The following is a 21,776-nucleotide window of genomic DNA, read 5'->3' on the forward strand; positions in this document are numbered from 1 at the left end:
CTTTATGCTCTTCCACAATCTTTTGAAAGATTAAAAAAAAATTATCCAGGCATACCAACCCCTGGAAGTCATTTCATATCTCTAGTCACTTTCTCCATGTACTAGGTGACTGAGATTCCTTGGATCACTTATGGTCAAAACTTGTAGACTCCTCCTGGACTCTGGGAGGAGAAGGATCTGCTCACCTCACAGTAAATGTTTGAAGATGGGATTCTTTTTGACTCGCCAGTTGTCCTGCTTGCTCTGTATGCACACATGACCTTGACTGGACAGGAAGTAACTAATTCTGTAACCCTCACCAAAAGGACATTGCTCAGGTCTTCTGGCTTTTCTTGCTAGAGGAGTTTTTAGTTCTTGGTTAGAGCAATAGCTAAAAGTTGGAGGGAAACAGACCATTCTAACTACTACCATTCTGTATCTTTCATTTTATTCTTCTCTCTTTTTGGTTGTTGTTTTGTTAAAGGAATTGGGGTTAAATGACTTGCTCAGGATCACACATCTACTAAGTATTAAATGTTAGAGGCTAGATTTGAACTCAGATCCTTCTGACTTGGGGGCCACTACTCTATCCATTAAGCCATCTAGCTATCCCTTGTGTCTCTCATTTTCACGTTGAAAAATGCCCACTGACCCACCTCACATCTCTCAGATTGGCTAAGATGACAGGAAAAGATATTGATAAATGTTGGAGGGGATATGGGAAAACTGGGACACTGATGCATTGTTGGTTGAGTTGTGAAATGATCCAACAATTCTGAAGAGCCATCTGGAACTGTGCCAAAAGGGCTATAAAAGTGTGCATATCCTTTGACCCAGCAGTGTCATTCCTGGATCCCAAGGAAGTCCTAAAGGAGGGAAAAGGATCCACATTTACATGAACTGATGCTGAACAAAACAAGCAGAACCAGGAATATAGTGTACACAATTATAGCAAAAACGAATGATGATCAACTATGAAAAGCTTAATTCTTCTCAGAGGTTCAGTGATACAAAGCAATCCCAATAGATTTTGGACAGAAAATTCTATCTGCATCCAGAAAAAAAATTAGGGAGATTGTATGGTTAATTTTCCTTTTCCTCCAGAAATAAATCTAAGGAGGTTGACTGTAAATCATCATATGCTGTGTTCACTTCTTTTTTCTTTCTTTTTTATCTTTCCCATGGTTTTTCTCTTTTGCTCTGATTTTTCTCTATCAACAGGATTCATAAAGCAATGTATATTAAAATAAATAAACTTGCTACAATGAAATAAAATAAAATGAAGAACCTTGAAAAAAAAAAGATTTGGAAAAAAATGTCCAGTAACATTTGTGTATCTAGTGCTGGCTCCTGCAAAGTCACCTGCAGATATTGTTTCTCCCAAGCCATTTCAGAGATATATCATGGCAAAGGTGAAGCATATGAGTCCATTAAGTCCCTGGACACAAGTCTGTGCTTTGAAACTATTTGTTTTCATGGTTTATCTTTCTCCCTTTACCAGTCTTCTTTACCCCTGTTTCTTTCAGCAAATTCTGGCAGTCCTTGGATTATTTTTAAAGTTCTTTGATTAGTATGTCCAAAGATTTATGATTTCATTAATATGAAATTCCTTCTCTGCTCCCTTCACTGTGATTTGCTTTAGTAGTCAAAACAAACCTACTAAATGGTGAATTTAGGATAATTTATGGATAGCAACAGATATATAGTTTCTTATCAGGCTCATACTTTTCTAGCTTGGAGGAACTGAAAAAAGTGTCTACTATACTGTTACAGCACTTGAGAATCCAGGAACAAAGCCTTGTTAATGATGATTAGAATAAGTTTTCAATAAAATATAGAGAATTTATTTTTCCCTTGAGAATTCTGTGAGAGAAATAAAGATGTTGTAAAATTGAGATTAGGAGACAATGGCCTAACTGTAGAAGTTTCTTAAAAATTTAAGCTCAAGTAGTAATAAAGAAAAGGAAGGTCAAAAGAATGCATATACTATGTAAAATTTTTAACCTGGTACTAGCATATTGAATCCAAATCGAAAAGCAGCAGTTAACTTTAAATGGTTCTGTTGACTGAAATAATTCCCACTTATCTTGGTTCTGGAAATAACAGATGGAAGAAGCATTCTAGGGGGTATGAACTTAATTCAGGGCCTTGGACATAGGGTGGAATGGAAAATTAATCTAGGACAATGCAGATGGATTTTTTGTGCATGTATTGTTAATCCCAGAGCAGTGAAGAATTATTTTACATGCAGAAATTGTAGAAAGCATACCTTCTAGGATAGCCTGTAACCAGGACAACCAAACTAGAAATAAAAGTGTAATGCTGATCTCAAGCAGAAAATATGAAATGTGGAAATTGCAATTCACTAAAGGAGTTCTGCAGTTTAACCATTTTCTAGGTTTCAAGATTAGAAGATAAAAGTCTGAATCTTACACACTGAAATTTATGATAACTATAAAGTAGTCTTGCAGATAAAATGTTACAAATCCTAAAGAAGATCTAAGGACAGGATACCAATTTTTTTTATAATCAGGTCAGGAAAGACCATTCTAATTTCACTCAGAGTAGATAGATAGCTTGAGTTACAGGCAGGACAGTAAACTTCATCCAGTACAGTCAGATATTGGTAACCCAAATCTTTCAGAATTGGAATAAAAAATAACCCCTAAATCTTCTCAATATAAAATGGAGAAAATTCTATCTTAAATGTCTTTTCTTAGATTCCCTATATCTTTACTGTTTGGCTTCTCTCATATAGTCTTTAATAATAAATATGCTGTTTACTTTGGCTTTGGAAATTGACTAAAAATAAGCATACATGTAAAAAAATCTTAATTAACCAGTGAATTCACATGAGCTCTTCCTGTATGGAATATAAAATCACAAAATTTTTAGAGCTGGAAGGAATTATAGAGATCATTTTGTTCAGCCTCTTATTTTAAAGATAAGGAAACCAAGGAGAAAAAAGTGGAGTCATCGAAAGTGGTGATGAATGTAGATGAATAGGATATTCACAAGCCAACTTAAATTTTAAAAGACATGTATAGAAGATGGAAGCAAGGTTCAGGTAAAATAAGATGAATATAAAAGTATGTAATAATCCTGTTTAAATAGTATCAGCAGTCCTAAAATGAGTTGGTATAGGTGAAGAAAGCTAAAGAAAAAAATTAAGAATTTTTCCTAATTATATTAAAGAATAAGATAGTCTCAAAAGAATAGGAGAGTCTGCTCAGGATTGATGACTAAAGGCAGTGTTTCTCAATTCTTATATTACACTGATTTTCTTTGTCAAGAACAATGATTTTTAAAATTGAATAATGAATAAAGGTAAAGAGAACACAGTTATCTTAATAAGCTCATCACCTGGTGAGATTATGTCATCGGATACAGAACCAATTGTTAGACAGACATGAATGCTAAACAATTGATAGCAGTCTTTTTAAAAAATATATAGATTAGGAGAGGTCTTGCAAGATTGGAGAAGGACTAATCTGATTTTCAGAACAGAAGAGAATGGATTATATTAACTATAGAGCAATAAGTTTACCTTCAATTTCTGGAAAAAAATTTGGAACATATTAGGAGGTTAGTGAATAGCTAATAAAAGAAGCAACAATCAAAAAAGAGTCAGCACGATTTAATAAAGAACAGACCATAATTTCTAAAATGATTTCCTCTTAAAAATAAGTTATTCTGCTGATAAATTAGGGAATGCTAAGAATACAGGTTACCTAGATTTTTGCAAGACATTGATATGGTATCTCTTGCTATTCTTGTGGAAGAGATGCACAGATGTGAGCTAAATCAAATCTGCTTAAACTGTGGGCTGCAACCCCATATGTAAGCATGTAATTGAATATGAGGGATATGAAAAATTTGGCTACAATAAAGGGCATGAAATATTCTACCAAGATTTAATTATTTATGTAAAATTTAAAAAGCATATCCATCTCATTAATATTCAAATTGATTTTATCTTTAATAAATGGTAAAATTTCATGTATACCAAAGAATTGTTTTAAAATTAATTTCTTTATGATTTATAAATATTAGATTTTTATACCTATTATTTATACAAATTCAGAGTCATATAACAATTTCTTGAGTGAAAGGAGTCATGAGTTGAAAAAGTTCAAGAAGCGTTAGATTAAATAATGATATAATTAGGCACATTCATAATTGGTTGAATGTCCCTAACTGAAAAATAGTTACTGATGGTTTCAGATCAAGTTGTCAGGGAAGCATTTCAGAAATCTTTATCTAGTCCTCTGATATTTAACAATTTTCATCAATGAATAGGAAAAATGCAAAGATTATATACTTATTAAAATTACAGAAGACATAAAGCTGGGTTTACTCTGATTTCACAGAGTTAGGATTTAAAAAGAGCTGGATAGGCTAGAATGACTGTGTCAAGTCAAGCATGCTTCCAGGGATACTGCCCAAGCCAGATTAAAATGTAATTTTGAAGCATTTTAACAAAATAAATGAAAGTTCAATAAAACATAGAAAATGTTACATTTTTAAAAAATACATCATAAAAAGCCTGTAGAGATCCTTACATATGGTTTGATGACTTTTGTTTCCATTTGAATTTGATACCCATCAGGCTAGAACACCAGGGCAGATTGAATAAAATGAAACATAATGGGGATTAGTATAAAATTTCACACTTGGGTTGGGAAAAAAAAAAAAAAAAAAAACACCTCAAGTTTACAAGTACAATTTGGGATAGTACGATCCCAAAGTGGTTCATTTGAAAAAGATCAGTAGTATTTAGCAGACTTCATGGCAAGTATGAGTCGACTGATATGGCATTTAAGAAAGTTAATGTTATCTTGAGCTTCCTGGAGAGAAGCAAAAGAAGACAATAGTCCTGTATTCTGCCCTGGTTAGGCTATATCAAAAGAATTATATTTAATTCTAGGTTCTAGTTCTATTGTGTTTAGTTCTTAATGTCAATTTTTTGGAAAGGTGTTGATAAATTGGAAATAATCTAGAGAAGGAAAACAAGGGTCTTGAAGAACCTTAGTCATATTGGTTAAAGCAATTGGATATATTTAGTCTGAAGAAGAAAAGATTAAGGGGAGACCTGCTATTTATTTTGAGGGCTGTCATATGGGATGGGTGTCATACTTATTCCTCTTAAAAGTAGAACACAGAACTAGACAAATTAATAATGTTTTCTCACAGATAGATAAATTTAGTTTTGATATGAGGAAAAATTTCCTGTCCCAAGGAAATAACGAGGACTATCAAAAAATAGAATAGGTTAGTTTTGGAAGCATTGTGTTTTGGCTCTTTGGAGGTGTTGGGGTCCATGATCAGCCATGTTGCAGGAAGAATTCCTGTTTAGATACAGATTAGATTTGAGCACTAAGGTTCATTTCTCTTAAGAATAATAGCTAATATTTATATAGTTAATATGTGTTAGGCACTGTGCAAATATCATATTATTTAATCCTCACTACTACCCTGTGAAGGAAGTGATATTATTATTCCCATTTTATATATGAAAAATTGGAGCAAATAGAGGAGTGGCTTGTGCAGTATCATACAACAAGTAAATTTCAAGTCTTCCTGACTGCAGGCCCAGCACTCTATCCATTGTGCTATCTAGTTGCTCTATATATCCGTGACTTATCTAAAGACATGGTGACAAATTCAGATCACCTCAACAAATACTGATTAAGCATCTAAGGTGTTCAGAGCACTTTGATGGGACTTGTTAGTTACAGAAGCAAATGGATAATGAGTTTCTTTACAACCTAAGGCAAAACAAATATTTCAATATGCTTTAGAGTTGATAGCATTGATTAACTCTCCACCTAAAATGGAAAATACCAAGCAACATCTCTTTTAGTTACTTTTTACTCCTGCACAGATATCATTTTGATGTTACTATTGAAGATACTTGAAACAGGATGCATTAATACAAAAATCCATTATTGCTAACAGCAAAGTTCCTTGAGCATTAAGATGAGAATTTTATTTTAGTGATAATCCAGTTGAGATTTGAAAATTACATCATAAAATGAAAGTTGAATAATGTTGAGAATGATTGACTCATGGAATTGCACATGCAATGTTTTTGTCTAAAAATGATATGAAATTAAATTTCAGAGGAAGAAAAAGTCAAGTTACTTGGTGAGGGGACAAGATTTAAAAGGTGAACTAGGAGTTAGCAAACTCTATAGGGGAAGATCTTAAAATTTTTGTTGATTAAAATAGGTTTTACTTGACTGCTTAATGTTATCAGGAACATAATAAATGTCACCTTCTTTTTTAGACAAATTTCCCAAGAAGATAAAAACTGGGAGACAAATATCCAGGAGCTACAAAAAAAGGTAAATAATAATGAGAACATATCTTATTTTAAAATAATTCTTCAAGCATACACAATACTCATTTCCTAACATATCCATAGAGTATAATAAAATATCCAGTACTATGTTGCTTTTTATGGTGGGTGTGGGGGAGAGGCAAGGATAAGTATCTGTGCCTTCCATGTTGGATAGCAGATTACTGTTAAATATTTAAGGAAGGTACATAACAAAAACTGGAGTCCAAGTCAGTAGAACCAACTTTTAGGTCAAATTGCTTTATAATGAAGGACTTTAGGGTTTTAAAACCCAAAATGATTTTAAATGAATCAAGTAGAAACATTTAATTAATGTAAGCCAGTCACAAAAAGAGGCCTAAAAAACCTAGAAACTTTCTTAGACAAAAAGTACATGATCTTTATGCTAAGTGGAGGGATATGGCAGCCAAGAGTGATACTGATTTAGAATAGAAACTCACTTATTGTGGCAGAAAATGCCAATAATTATATGCATTATCTAAATAAATTTTAGTATGTGGATAGAAATAAACTTATAAATTAATACTCCCAATGTGGCCTGATTAAAGAGAAACCAGATATTTAAAGAAAAAATTACAATTTTGATCTTTTTATTCAGAAGTGTGTTATGTATTTGAAGGGAATAGGTTGTATTTTGTTGAATAGCATATATTAGGTATTATAGGTAGTAGCTTAAACATGCTTGAGACACATTGAGTTAAAGTTAAATTCATGAATATGAAAAATTTCTCTTTAATTGCTTGATGTCTATTTTATTTACCATTCTTCAATCCACTCTGCCTTTTCATACTTTATGTCATCCATCAAAATTCTCAAACTGATCTTATACCATAAAACCATAGATTTATAGATCAACAGGTCATCTAATTTATCATTCTTATTTTACCTATAAGAAAACTGAAGACTACGAAGATTAAGTGACCTGAGTAGGTCACATAGCTGAGCCAGGATTTGACCAAATTCTCAGATTTTTTTTGGCAAGGCAATTGGGGTTAAGTAACTTTCCCAGAGGCACACATAGTAAATGTTAAGTGTCTGAGGTCAAATTTGAACCCAGGTGATCCTGATACCACTCAGATTCTTAAATTTATCATTATTTAAAGCTCAGTGTGAATTTAACACCTTTTTCTCTTCTATGTATAGCTAATGTCTAAATAAAAAGCTCTGTTCCTAGGTAAAACCATTTTAGGAATCAGAAGAGTGGATGACAGAGATTTTCTTTGGCTCAGGTGCCTTTTTGTTGCCAGTGGAATCACACAATGAAGGATGCTGCCTCATCTATTCATTAATAGATAATAATTCACTGGGTTTCTCTTACCCTTCCCCTACAAGTGCATTTCTGCTAGGCCCAGGCTAACAGAGGCAAAGATGGGACACCATTCTCTGCTACAAGTCTTAAAGGTTTGTTGTTACTTCAGGCAAAAGTCCCAGGCTAGAGAACTGCATATTTGTTCCCTGCTTCTTTCATAAGTCAGTTGGATTAATACAGCTTCTTTGTAAACATTTTTGTTTGTACTGGCAGGAGTTAAACTGCAATCTCAAATCTTTGTCTGACCAGAGAGATAGAAAAATTGTTTTTCATTTCTGGGATGACTTTAATAGGGGACAAATAGAGTTGCTCTTCAGTGTCATCACTGTGGGAATGCCAATCTCATAAATTAAAATTAATTAAAAGTGGTAGAGTGGTAGAGTGGTAGAGCAGGTAGAAACATTCTGGTTTCTCTGTCCCATCCAGACTCCTGTTTATTCTGTTAAAGTGCCCTTTTTACTTTCTTTCCAGACTCTGTCCTTGCTCTTAAAATCTGTGGTCTTTGAAGATTGATAGATGACAAATATCTCTAACAACTAGTAGGCAAATAGCTTACACTGCTTTACTCAGCAGTGGACAGATTGCTACCCTTCTCCTGGAAAGTTTGCTTCCTTTGGGAACTGTGAAGTCATGGCATTGTATTCTGCAAAGTAGGAAGAATATTGGACTGAATATATACAACCACCCAGGCATTTGTGGAAAACCTTTAAATTCCCCAGTTGATCTAATGGTACTTGTCTATTTAAGGATACCTTTGATATTGCAAGGAAAACAGAACAGTGCTCTTTTATGGTGTTGTGCTGGGGGATAAGGACAGATTGTACTTCAAAGGCTTTCTTTCCCTACTGCATAGTGAAAATGTACCTCTCTCACATCTTTTTAGACATGTTAGACTATCCCTTTTTCTAAATCACTATTTGCTTTCTCATGTTTTTTAAAATTGTACTTAATTTTTATCTTTTTCTTTTAACAAATTTTATCTACTTTTTGAATTAAATTAATTAAATTAAATTTTCTATTTCCCCTCCCCCTTCCCATATGTAATCCTCACTTTTTTTTTTAGAAGAAAGTTATGGGACTGATTTAAATTAGGAAGGATTTAAGAACAAATTTCTTGTTTGTAATATGCTTAGAATGTGTCTAAAATATCCATAACTTTTGACTCAGAGATCCTACTGGTAGGTGTAGATGTCAAGGAAATTCAACATTTTCACAGAAACACTTCTGGTGGGGCAAAGAATTGTAAACAAAACAAGTCCCCATTTATTAAGAAAAGCAAAAATTGCTTGATTTATTTTCCTAATGATGACATTGATGGGAAGACATATGCACTGACACAAAACATTAGAAGTAGAAACAGGAAAACTACACTGACTATATAGAGAGGGCTGTCACCCACTTGTAGTATGGAGATGTCATTTAGATTCTTTCTCCCTTCACCTTCTTCAAGGGAGACTTTAATTCTTACCAGAGGAGAAGCAGGTGTTTGGGCCCAGAAGCTTTCACACTCTGCTCGTTTCAGAGAAAGGGGGTGCTGGGGTAGAATTATATCTACCTATTCCCTTAAATATTATTAATCTCAGGGGAAATATCATTTTCATGTTCAAATTATCTTCTGATCTTTCTTCAGTATGGAGTAAAGGAGGACCCCAACCCCTAGTTCCAAAGCTTAACTCTTTTCCCAAATACTAGTTCCACAATGAACACAAGGTAGCAAAGAAACCCATTTAAGTCCATAGCAAGCATAAATCAGAGAAGGCATACCACAGAATATATGAGTTTTCCCATAGGAGAAAGGTAACTCAGTTCTACCAAGAGATGTAATGCTGCAGAAACTGAGGCAAGATAGAGATTAACTTTTTAATATTTTAATAGTGGAGAATTTGGACGAGCTGAAACTAGTCAGGTGAATGGGACTCTTGTCTCAAAGCATTCAGCAGTGAGCAATTAATTCCAGAGACTTATAGGGCTCTAGCTATCAGGGAAACAAAGGCAAGGGGAGGAGCAGAACACTGGGTAAGTCAGAATTTCAGGAAGGACTATAACTTTTTAATTCTGACAGGTTGGGGGTCAAGATGGTCAAGAGCAAGAGATATAGAGTCTGAGGCAAAATACAGTGAGTACCCAGCCATCTGGAGTTTTATGACTCACTGAAATATGAAAGAGACCAGAGCTTAATGGGATAAAGAAAAAGGGGATGGCCATAATATTTTCTTCAGGGCATATAGCATAATAATTCAGAGAAACAGGTATTATAATTCAAGGAAACTGAGTCAGGGAAACTCAGGTATTACAGAGAGTCTTAGATCTCTTGTTCCCCCCCACCCTACCCACACCCCAAGAAGTTCCCTGAAGTTTCCATTGTGGAATATAAAGGATAAGGACTGTGGAAACTGCCACCTCCTCTCATGGCACTTTCTTCCCAGAGTCTTTTTTTCTTCAGTACCTAAAGTAGGTTTGGCTCCTTCTATTTCTTCTCAAAGCTTTAAACCAGAAGTGCCAGAAGCAACTACAGAGCCTGAATAAACTTCAAGGCACTTGATGAGACTTGAAACAGAGCCAAAGACTTGAAGAATTTAGAGCTCTTCTCTCTCCTCTTACAAATTCTGTTCTATCCTTTACCAAATATGAGGCATTAGTTTCCAGTGAAAAATGAGAATTCTTTACCAATGGGCTTTGGGATTTGTGTTACAAATACAATGATGTAAAAACAAAACACAACAACAAAGGAACTGAATTCTGTGAAATTATAATGACTAAGCCCATCATGGTCCTAGAGAATAGTTGAAAAATGCATTTTTCCCCCAATGCAGTGTTCCAGGAATATAGGTATGAAGTATTCCAAAACGCTATCATCACACAGCTCCAATGCTGGCTAATGTTGCTGAGCTGTTTCCCCCTCCTCTTCTCTTTGTATATCTTCCTCAATTGATAGAGTAATAGGGAAGCATGTATTCTGAAATAAAAGGTATTAATAAAAATAAAATATACTTTAAAAATGAACACATTGCTGAATTCATAAGGGTATTCTGGGTCACATACTTATGTTTTTTTGTTTTTTTGTTTTTTTTTTCCACAGCATAGGATAGCAGACAAAATTCTCCTCATCAAATGCCTGACTGTGCTGGGATTTGTTATCTTTATGTTCTTTCTCAATTCATTTGTACCAGGCATTCACCTGGATCTTGGTGAGTAGTATGACTTATTTATTTTTATTTTTATTATTGATGGATGTTGAATATGATATAGACAAGAGATGGCAAATTTCACATTGTTGTTGTTGAGTTGTGTCTATTTGTGACACAAGCCAATGTCGTCCACAGAGATTTCTTGGCAAAGATATTAGAGTCTTTTGCCATTTCCTTCCCTAATATATTAAGGGAAACAGAAGTTAAAGACTTGCCCAAGTTTATATAATTAGTATTTGAACTTAGGTCTTCCTAATTCTAGGCCCAGTGTTCTAGCCACTGAATAGCTGCCTCAAATTTTATGTTATTGATATTCAGTGATTCCTAAGTCTTGTGTCCTAAGCCACCAATTTATTCAAGTGCTGGTTAGAGATGAAACTTTTCCATAGTAGGACAGAGGTGGAAGATAGGTTATATCTTCTTATTTTGGGGTGAGGATGAGGTAAAAGCATCATGAGGAGGAAAGTGAATAGAATACTTCTCTCAATAGGAAGAGTATAATGATTCTTCTTCTTTTTGAGTAGGGTGTATCCCTTTTGAGGGAGAAGCACAGATGGATGCTGTCAAAAAAAGTAAAGAGAAGAGATGATAGCAGTGACTGGTCTGAATGTCCTTAAAAACTGTCAATCTTTTTAAGAGTTCAATTTAAGAAAAAACAAACAATATTAGACTGTATATGAGTTTTCTCTCAAATGGGAGTGAATACATAAGGATCTGCAGTTAGAACTAGGCTTATGAAAGGGTTTGGTGAGGGAGATTGTAAGGCCATAAGCAAGGAAGCATCCTTGACTTAGAATATCTGGCATATTGTCAATCAAGATCAGAGTTTCCATAAAGCAAGGAACATCCCTTACTTAGGGATGTCTGTGAAAGCTTGATAAGATCTTATGGTTGCAACAGGAGGATTTCAGGTTTACTTACAGAACAGCACAAAGGATTGTTGATATGTCCATGTAAAAGGGTCCAATTAATCTTCTCTGGCCACCCCAGGTTTTTAGCCTTCTTTGACTGATGTTCAAGGAAATCCCACAAAATCCCACAAAATCAACTTCTGTGTTGTTCTTGGAATACTTACTATAAATTTATGTTAGCCTGGCCATACAATCTTAAGACTATAAAAGGCAGGGAAAGCAATCTAGATTATAATCTATTCTTTATTGAGAAAAAGAAATATATTTTTAAATAAATTAAAGTTGTTTTCCTTGGCTGATCCTTTTCCCCTCCTTCTTTCTTTTTCTTCCTTCCTCCCTTCCTCCCTTCCTTCCTTCCTTCCTTCCTTCCTTCCTTCCTTCCTTCCTTCCTTCCTTCCTTCCTTCCTTCCTTCCTTCCTTCCTTCCTTCCTTCCTTCCTTCCTTCCTTCCTTCCTTCCTTCCTTCCTTCCTTCCTTCCTTCCTTCCTTCCTTCCTTTCTTCCTTCCTTCCTTCCTTTCTTTTTTCCTTCCTTCCTTCCTTCCTTCCTTCTCTCTCTCTCTCTCTTTTCCATTTTCTAAATAAATGATAATTTTCTCAGTAAATAGAGGGGTAGTTTTATCTCTCTAATATTTTCATGTGTTTAATTTCTGTTTCTATTCTTCTTGTAATAGTTAAATTTTTTATATTTATGACAAAAACAGTGAGGAAAGGGAGCATCTTTATTCTTATATTTTGGAAAACTTATAGTAGTTTCTATTTGTGTATAATGCTAGATTTTTGAGATATATTACTTTATATTACATTTAAAAATCCTTCTATGTCAACACTTTCAATGTTTTGTTTTTATTAGTATAAATGAATGTTATGGTTAAAAGCATTTTCTGCATCTATTTATATAACTAAAGGTTTGAGATATTTTTGTTTTTCATATGATTAATCATGTTGTTTTCCCAATGTTTAATCATAATGCACCCCCAAGTATAAATTTTTGATCATGGTAAATTATTTTTTGACAAGTTACTGAATCTTTTTGCTAAAATTTTAATTAATATTTAAGAATAGATATGCAATAATGATACTGTTCTGTGTTATCTTTCTTTGCTTTGCCCCTGTCTGGTTTAGGTATATTTGTCTCATAAGTTGAACGTGGTAGTTTATTTTCTCTCTCCCTCTCTCCTCCAGAATAATTTTTATAGAACAGGTATAAAGTTAGGTTTAAACATTTGATAGAATTCCATCTGGACTGGGATTATTTTTTCCTCTGTCATCATTACTTTACAACTGGTTCTTTTTCTTTTTCTGAAATTGTGTGATTTAAGATTCCAATTTAGTTTTCTTTTAATCTGGACATTTTATATTTTGTAGATAGTCTATTTCTTCTGTATTCTTAGATGAGTTAGCACATTATTGCCTTTTTGTGAAGATTTTTAAATCTCTATTTCTAGTCCCTATAACTTTCTTTCACTACATATTTATATCTCTAGTTACCTTAAGGATATGACATGTACTACATAGTTTTCACTCTTTTAAGTCCAAACTGAACTTTTTTTTTTTTTTTTTTTAAATAGCTGAGGCAATTGGGTTTAAGTGACTTGCCCAGAATCACACAGCTAAGAAGTGTTAAGTGTCTGCAATCAGATTTGAAGTCAGGTCCTCCTGACTTTAGGGCTGGTGACCAATCTACTGCACCACCTAGCTGCCCCATTTGCTTTCTTCTTAACTGTGAATCTCCTAATTCTGACTTAACTATTACTGTCCATGGTATCATCATTACCCTAGTGTCTAGCTTGCTAGCCAAACCCCAATTTTTTAGTATATAAGGCTATACACAAACAATTTCTAATTGTCAGACTCCCTTTAGAGACTAGCCCATTAACTATCATAAACTGTGACTTTAAGAGTATCTTCCTGAAGTCTTTCAAACGATGAATTAAGACTCACACACTTAAGAATATCCCATTACATTAATATATAACTAATTCTGTCATTCTCCAATTGATGCACATTCCCTCAATTTCCAGAGAATATTGATTTGTAAGGTAAGGATCAAGTCTGATATTTTATTTTGAATCTGAGGAAGTCTAGGCAAATTGTAAAGTCATTTAATCAGGAAGATATTGTTCCAAGGTATTTTAATTACTTAAACATTCCTCCCCTTACTTTATCTTGTACAATTCTTCGCTTCCTTCAAAATCCAGATCTGGTGCTATTTTTTACCTGAGGCCTTTCCTCATTTTGCAGTTATTAAAGTTCTCTCTCTCTCTAGAAAGATGTCATTACTTTGTATTTACTTCTTTGGATATTCATTGTATCCCTCAGTGGAATAGAAGTAACCTGAGGGCATTTGTTATTATCACTAATTATAGGTTTTTCTATTCCCAACACCTGGCAGAGTTCCTTGAGGGTAGTGGATGCTAACTAAATATTTGCAGTATTAAGTTGAAGGCTGTGGCTTACTTCTTGTAAAGCTCAGCATTATCCCTGCTACTAAAACAGTATCTTAAAAATGGCCCCTCAGTTCATCACTTTGCACCCAATGGCTCATCTTGTCTGGTTTTGGTTTAGGACCAGGACAGATGGCTCCTTTGAAAAGGCTCTTTTTGAGTCTGGAATATAGTGAGATATAGTGACCACTCAAGGATTGTACAGGGGGTCTGTAAAGGAGTGGGAGGGGACCTGTACACAGTAAATGGTTAATACATGTATGCTGAATTAAATGGAAGTAATTCAAAGAATAGAAGTTCAGAACTGGCAGCAGTTACTACTAAAAATGACTGGAGAGTCATCTGGAGCTCATGATCTTCTGACAGGCCCCCTTCTCTGAAACTGTTTTCTCCTTAACAAAAGACCATTACATCAAAGGACTCATAGGTGGAATAGCCATTAGAGATCAGTTAGTCCAACCCCTTTTTTATAGATGAGGAAACTGAGACTCAGAAAGGGGCAGGGGCTGCACAACACTATGAAGCTAGTGAGCCTCAGAACTCCTTGAACTCTCAAGCCAGGGCTTTTTTTCACTGTCCGTGGCCTACAGACTTTTTGTTCTCTGGTCTTCTGGGGTACCTATGCTCAGAAATATTCATTCTTTAATGGATAATATCACTTTTTTATCTAAATTTCAAGTTCTATATAGGCAGGGGTCACATTTTGTTTACCATTGTAAACCCTTTGGCAGAGAACACAGGGAATGATGACACTCAGTTAATATTTGTTAATATCTGGTTACTAATTGATTCCAAAATTAAGTGCAATCCCTTCACTGTTGAATTTAAAGCTTTCCTTTCAAGTAGCTGCTGTCTCCATAATAACTGTTTGGTTACAACTTATTGCTAGGAAGATAAAACAAAGAAAAGAAACTCCATTGGGCTAGAATTAACAACCCTTGAAGCATATGATTCCACAGTGGGAGCCACTTTCTGATGATGTTTGAAGATAGACACAAGTAATCAAAATTCCTGGGTCACACTGGACACAAAGGACAAATTCTATCAGCCTGAGGCTGGGGTTAAGTGACTTGCCCAGCTAGGAAGTGTTAAGTGTCTGAGGCCAGATTTGAACTCAGGTCCTCCTGAATTCAAGGCTGGTGCTCTATCCACTGCGCCACCTAGCTGCCCCTTATGTCTTACTATCTTACTATTACCCCTTACTATCTAAATGAGGTTGGACTGACTTGGGAATTCGATAAAACTGAGCATTCCTTAAACTGGGCATAATGGAAATTTCATGCAGTATTTGCACATCCGTAGTTGTTTGCATTGTTGGCATAGTAAATCCAGAACTTCCCCTGCAATGCCAGAAAACCAACTCAAACTGATTCATATCAACTCCCAGTTCTGAAAAACAACCCAGCCAGAGATGACCTGATAAAGACCACTATGCAATTACACCTCTCCCTCACTTTGATTTTTGTTTCTATCATTCCTGTTGTCTATGTCTACTTTGAGCTCAGTTCAAACTGTGCTCCCATGTATACATGTCTACTTAGGAAGAATAAAGCCACAAATACAACCCGTTTTGTCTTTCTTAAACTAAAGTCTGGAAAACAAAGTTTGACACTACTAATTTGGATTGTTGCAAATGCAATTGAACTTGAATACATAGATTTCTACAGTTCTTTATACCTTATAAATTCTGGGGAGGTTCTCATTACAATTCCAACTCTTAGGGAAAGGTGAGTTCCCAGAACAAGGTTAATCTCCCCTTTAGTGTTCTAGGTGTAATCCTAAAGGATTGAGATAATTTTTTTTTCTAATATTATTGCCTAAGCCCTTATTTTACTATATTCTACCCAATAACAATCTCCAGTTGAAGTTAATTTTTCACTAATATCATTGATTCTTAGTATCAATTAATTTTATAAAGATATTTTTATTGAGAAGATATAGAAAGAGAAGAATAATAAACATCCCCCTAAACTGGCATTATATGTTCCCCTATATTACTTTGGTAGCTGGAGAGCATGAACTCAGATGCAAAGAGACTGAGAAACAGGTGTAATCATGTGTTGGCCCAGATGGAGAAATAGGGAACTGGTAGCAGGAGACTGCTGAATTCACTCTTCTCCCCACCAAGGGGTTTAGAGTAATTATTGTCATATTTGCTACTAGAGAAAGAAAATCAGAGTTGTACTAATGGAAATATTATATATGAATATTCAATACTTAATCAAGGAAGCTTGCCATGTGATGAATATTCAAGAAATTGTTGTTATACATTTCTGCACACTTCAAAGTCTATGTGGGAGATTGCCTCATGCTTAGCATACTGTATGTGCTTATTAGGACTGGGTTGCTATTGACCAATCCTTTGTTACATATATTATTCTGTCACTGGAATCTAAGTCCCATTCAGGCTTGCTACTTCTCCAAGTGTACTTTTCTGTACACAGTTGACCTCAACATATATTTTAAAATGGATATTTTATTCTTATTTTCTCTTGTTTGGCTTTCAGTATAGACTAAAATTATCAGTTCACCATCCTCCATTAAAAGATGAATGTTTTATACGAGAACCATTATTAAAATGCACTTTCAGTTTTCTTTTCTAGTTGCTTTAACTTTTCTTGTGGCTCTCTGCTAAACCCTCTCTATTTTATTCACTTCCCCTTTGAGGCAGAAAGCCCAGAATTAGATATGGCTTCCTCCTTCCTTTTCTGCTAGATGACATTCCTTGCCTCCTCCAGAATTCTTTAGACTCATTTTTATTAAGTCTTTACTGATTAACCCCATCTGACTCCAGTCATTTCATTTATTCAAGAAATACTCATGATTTTTTATATTTTCTTCTTTCCATATAATCTTCATTTAATTAAAAAACTTTTTGTGAGGAAATTGAAGTTAAGTGACTTGCTTAGGGTCACACTGCTAGTGAGTGTCTTAGGCTGGATTTGAATTCAGATACTGCTGATTCCAGGACCAAAGTTATCCACTGGGTTATCTAACTTCCCCATAGCCCTCATTTTAAAACAGTTAGCTATGCTGGTAATTCTGTAAATATGTGAAAACATAAATTCTTTACAAAAAAGAGACATTACAGGGGAAGAGAGTTAATTTATTTCATAAAAGCATTTACCACACATTTCCTATAAATCATTGTATGGTAGAAAGAACATTTTCCTTAGAGTCATAAGTTAAATCCTAGCTTTGCCAGTTTGAGAGCTTGACAGAATTACCTCATCTCTTTGGGGGTCAGTTTCTTCATTTGTAAAATGAGGAGAGGTAGAAGAGATGGTCTTTTACTTTCCTGAGTTATTGACCTGGTGCAATCTATTTTAAAATTATATTCTGTAAGAAACCAGCAATTTACCAAGAACTATACTGACTCTCCGGATGAGTGCAAGAAAATTTTTATTTTAAATTCTTGCTAAAGTGGGTGTCTGAATTAGTATGCACACTCTTGAAGTGCAAATGTACAGCCTTTTCTTCTCTCTGTCTTGAAATGCAAATCCTTCTCTTGTTTCCATCAATGGCTGGATACTACAGAGTTTATAGCCTATTTGAAGTGCCTAACTCCTCCACAAAAGTATAAGCACCCACTGCATTACATCTCCCATTTTGTGTGTATACATCCCTTCTGCATCTACCAATAACATGTTTCTTATTCTAATTTATTGCTTTCCTCTATAAGATTACTTTATTTTATTCCATGTCAGCCTAATCTTTATGTTTCATTTCTTAGGTTTCAGTTTTGTTTCTCTGATTTTAATTTTTTATGCAATTCTATGGAAACTAAATCCTCATCAAATTCTCATATATTCCATCTAAATTGAATTTTCTAATGTTGTCTTTCTCATTAGCCTTGTAAGTCCTTTAAGGGTAAGAAGTGATTTTTGTCTTTTCCTCACACTAGTTCTTAGCACAGAACATATTGTAACATATTGTAAGTGTATAATAAATTGATGTTGATTGAAATAATGAACTTCTTTGTATTTAAAATAGTTTTCATTTATGATTTCTGAAAATGGAGCTGTGAAATCCAGGCCTACTTAAAGTTCATTGGGTTTCAGAGGGAGCTACTTTCCTATGCTTTTAAAATCCAAATCATTTTGGCTCTTACTGATTGGCCCACAATAGGTCCCAACTCAAGCCTCACTTGCTGTTTGAGGTTCAAGATCTGATTTTTGTCATCCTATTATTAAATGTAAACATCTTTCATTTCTTCAGTGGTAGTATCAATTTAATTCCCATTATATTTTTGGAGTTCTAGCATGTGGGAATAACCTCAGAACAAAGCATAATATGCAGTTTCCCCTTCACTTAAAATTGAGAAATTTTCTCTCCTTTAAAACTAAAATAGAGAATTGTTCCATATTTAATTTTCTACTGAGGACCATGAAAGGCAAACGCTAGAGTGCTAAAAATGTAATAACTTTTAATTGCATTTGTTAGATTGCATTTGAAATCTTATTGTTGTTGCAGAATTCTTTATCACACCCTAGACTTGATGCAATTTTAACATTATGAACTTTTAATCACTGTGAGAATATTAGGAAGCTTCCTTAGGTAATTTAAAAGAACAATATCAATGATTTTGGTGATAAATGGCTTCTAATACAGAATTCTTTGGGGTTCTCAGCATTTATTTTGTTTCTAATTTTATATAGAAATCTACTTTGAAGCAATAATAAAGCAAACAGTTTAAAAATATAAAGGCAAATATTCCAGGATAACTTTATACTTTATTGTTGTCATCCTCCTATCTTGTAATTTTCCAAAATAAATAAGAAAAGAGCAGATTCTTCTGGGATTATATAAATATGCCAAATTTCCCTATTAATATTCTGAATAAATCACATAGAAAATTATATATTCACTGTTATATTTGGGGCATTTCTACACATAATTTATCAATAAAATTGATAATGAAAACTATTGGTCTTTTTCTTCTTTTACTTCTATTATAACATTTGTTAGAATCTATACATCTGTAAACACATGATTATAAAATATAGTGACCTTGGCTGACTTTTAGGAAGTCTAAATTGAATTTCAGAACACAGATGGATATTGTGATTACTTTTACACTAACCAATATCATGTCTCAGGAAATGTTATTACTTTTTTTTTTTCAAATCCCACATTAACATCGTGAAATATTGCTCTAATGTTGCTTCAGTTTGTAAGCTTCAATCTGTGCCATTGGGATATGTTTCCCTTAGCTCAATCCCAAATGGACCCTTCCATTTATCCCAGGTCATTCTGGTATCTAAATACCACTGACTTTTATACATTTTTTAAACCAGTTCATACATTCTCTACTTGGTTGAGGAAAGCTTTGGTCAGTTCCAAGTTGATGTCTATTTTCAGTGATCTTTGTTTAAGTGATCTACTTTAGCCTGACCTATCCCATTTAAGAATGCAAGCAGAATATATATATAAAAATCTATATATACAGTGATGAAAATGGAACACCAATACCTGAAGCAATCAAGAAAGGCTTTTTTTTAAAGAAATGAAATTTACTTGACTCTAGAAGGGAACAAAGGCTTCTAAGAAATAGAAGTGAGGAAGAATAATAAGCATTCAAGGCATTGAATCAAAGGTCTGGAAGCAAGAGAAGGAAAATTTCTCTAGAGAACATTAAGTATTGTCTGAGAAAAGGAATTTGAAAACGAAGTAAAAAATTTCATTACCAGAAGATTTTTATACTTAAGATTAACATTTGCTTTGTCTTCATCATTCTTTTGCTTAGCTTATCCTGGTTTTCCATGGTGTCTTTATGGAGTAACTATACTTCATTGATTAGGCTACAGAAAATTCTTTATAAAAATTATGTATGCATTTATTGCTAAGATGTTTCTGTTTTCTCCTAAAAGAATACATGTAGCAATATTTGGAAAATGTGTAACTTTCCTCTCTGAACTAATGAATTATTTATTTTATCCTAAAAATTGCTTAAGAATAATTCTTCATTGTTCTTCAACAGAATTAATTGCAGTATAGAAAATTTAGAAAGCAAAGATATTGATTCATTTCAAACTTTGTAGTAGTTATGAAGATGAAATTATTTTGTCTCCTACGGTCCTCACTTTCTGCATCACTCATCCCTTGTACCATGTATTTCATTGTTACTGCCTCCAGATAAAAAAGGTCTTCATTGAAAATATGGAAACCTTCAAAGAAGAGGAAGAAAAGAAGAGTAAAAAGTCTTTGATGTTCTGAGTGAGGACAGGAAAAAGATTGTGCTGGAGGAGGACAAAGATATTTATATTAGTTTTGTCAAGATATTGTGAACAATGACTAATTTTTTCACTATATTATCTATGAGAGGATTGAGAACGAGATAGAGGACATGGTGTTTATTTCTGGGCCACTAGGTATATAACTCGTAAGAGCAAAATGATACTTGAAAGCTCTAAAGATATCATTAAGAATATGACAAAAATTTTGACCATTACTCTATCACAAAGAGATCAAAGAAAAGAGAAAAAGGCCCTATTGGTACAAAAATGTTCATAACAGCTCTTTTTTGTGGTAGTAAAACATTAGAAATCAAAGGGATGCTTATTAACCAATGAATGGATAAACAAATTGGGGTATATTATTGTGATGGAATACTGTTGTGTTCTAAGACAAAGGTTTTTTAACTATGGGCTGCAATAACACATGGACTCGAGTAACTGTGGGGATCACAAAATTATGATTTATTATCAGTAAATGTTTGATTTGCATACCCATTTTATATATTTGTATACCTGGGGTTGTATAAAAATGTCTTTAGGCAAAAAAGGTTGCTAGTGGAAAAAGTTTAAGAAGCCCTGCTTTTAGTGATAAGCTGGAGGGTTTCAGAAAAGGTTAGAAAGAACTCACTCATATAAATTGAAGTGAGCACAATCAGGAGAACACTGTATAAAAGACCATCACCTCAATAACCCACAAGCTTTTTGAATTTTATATTTTCTTCAGTTCCTTCAATAGGCCCTTAAGAGGGTGAAGTACCTTTCTGGAGTGAATAACCCCCATATTTTTTTTTTTTTTTTTTTTTTTTTACAAATAATTTAATCCTTTTGGTACTTCTCATTTTTTTTTTTTTTACTGCCCATAGTCATGAAAGTGCATGACCAAAATATAAATGATAATGAGGTTAGTTAATAAAATGGCATGAACATAAAAGTTAAATTATGAATGTTGGAGATGGATTATAAAACAAAAATAATGGAAGATCTCAACATACATTTTTCAGATCTGGACAAACTTGACAAAAAATTAAAAAGAAAGAATTAAGCACTTGAACAAAATTTTAGAAAACTTAGAAATAATGGATTTCTGATAGCTATTGGATGGAAATAAAAAGGAATATAAATATTTCTTGGTTGATTGTAGAACTATTAAAAAAAACCTGACCATGTCTAAAGCATAAAGCCCTAATAAATGCAGAATAGCAAAATGTTAAAAAATTCTATATTGACCACAAAACAAAAAAAAATTTATTTAATAAAATTCCACTAAAGAAAGGATGAAAATTTTCTTGAGACTTAATTTAATCCCAAAGAATTGGTAGGTCAAATTGGTAGATCATAGATAATTTGA

The 21,776-nt window shown here is 33.8% G+C and overlaps 1 protein-coding gene across 1 annotated transcript in view; it reads left to right on the forward strand.

Annotated features, from left to right (window-relative positions):
- The window catches only part of OCA2 (OCA2 melanosomal transmembrane protein), a 654,184-nt gene that overhangs the window by 290,625 nt on the left and 341,783 nt on the right, over window positions 1-21,776 (forward strand). Inside the window, exons 17-18 of the mRNA XM_074300312.1 lie at window positions 6,269-6,326; window positions 10,729-10,837. Coding sequence (XP_074156413.1) covers window positions 6,269-6,326; window positions 10,729-10,837 — 167 coding nt within the window. The remainder of the gene's footprint in view (window positions 1-6,268; window positions 6,327-10,728; window positions 10,838-21,776) is intronic.

The sequence above is a fragment of the Sminthopsis crassicaudata genome, chromosome 3 (assembly GCF_048593235.1).
Source record: "Sminthopsis crassicaudata isolate SCR6 chromosome 3, ASM4859323v1, whole genome shotgun sequence".
NCBI lineage: Eukaryota > Metazoa > Chordata > Mammalia > Dasyuromorphia > Dasyuridae > Sminthopsis > Sminthopsis crassicaudata.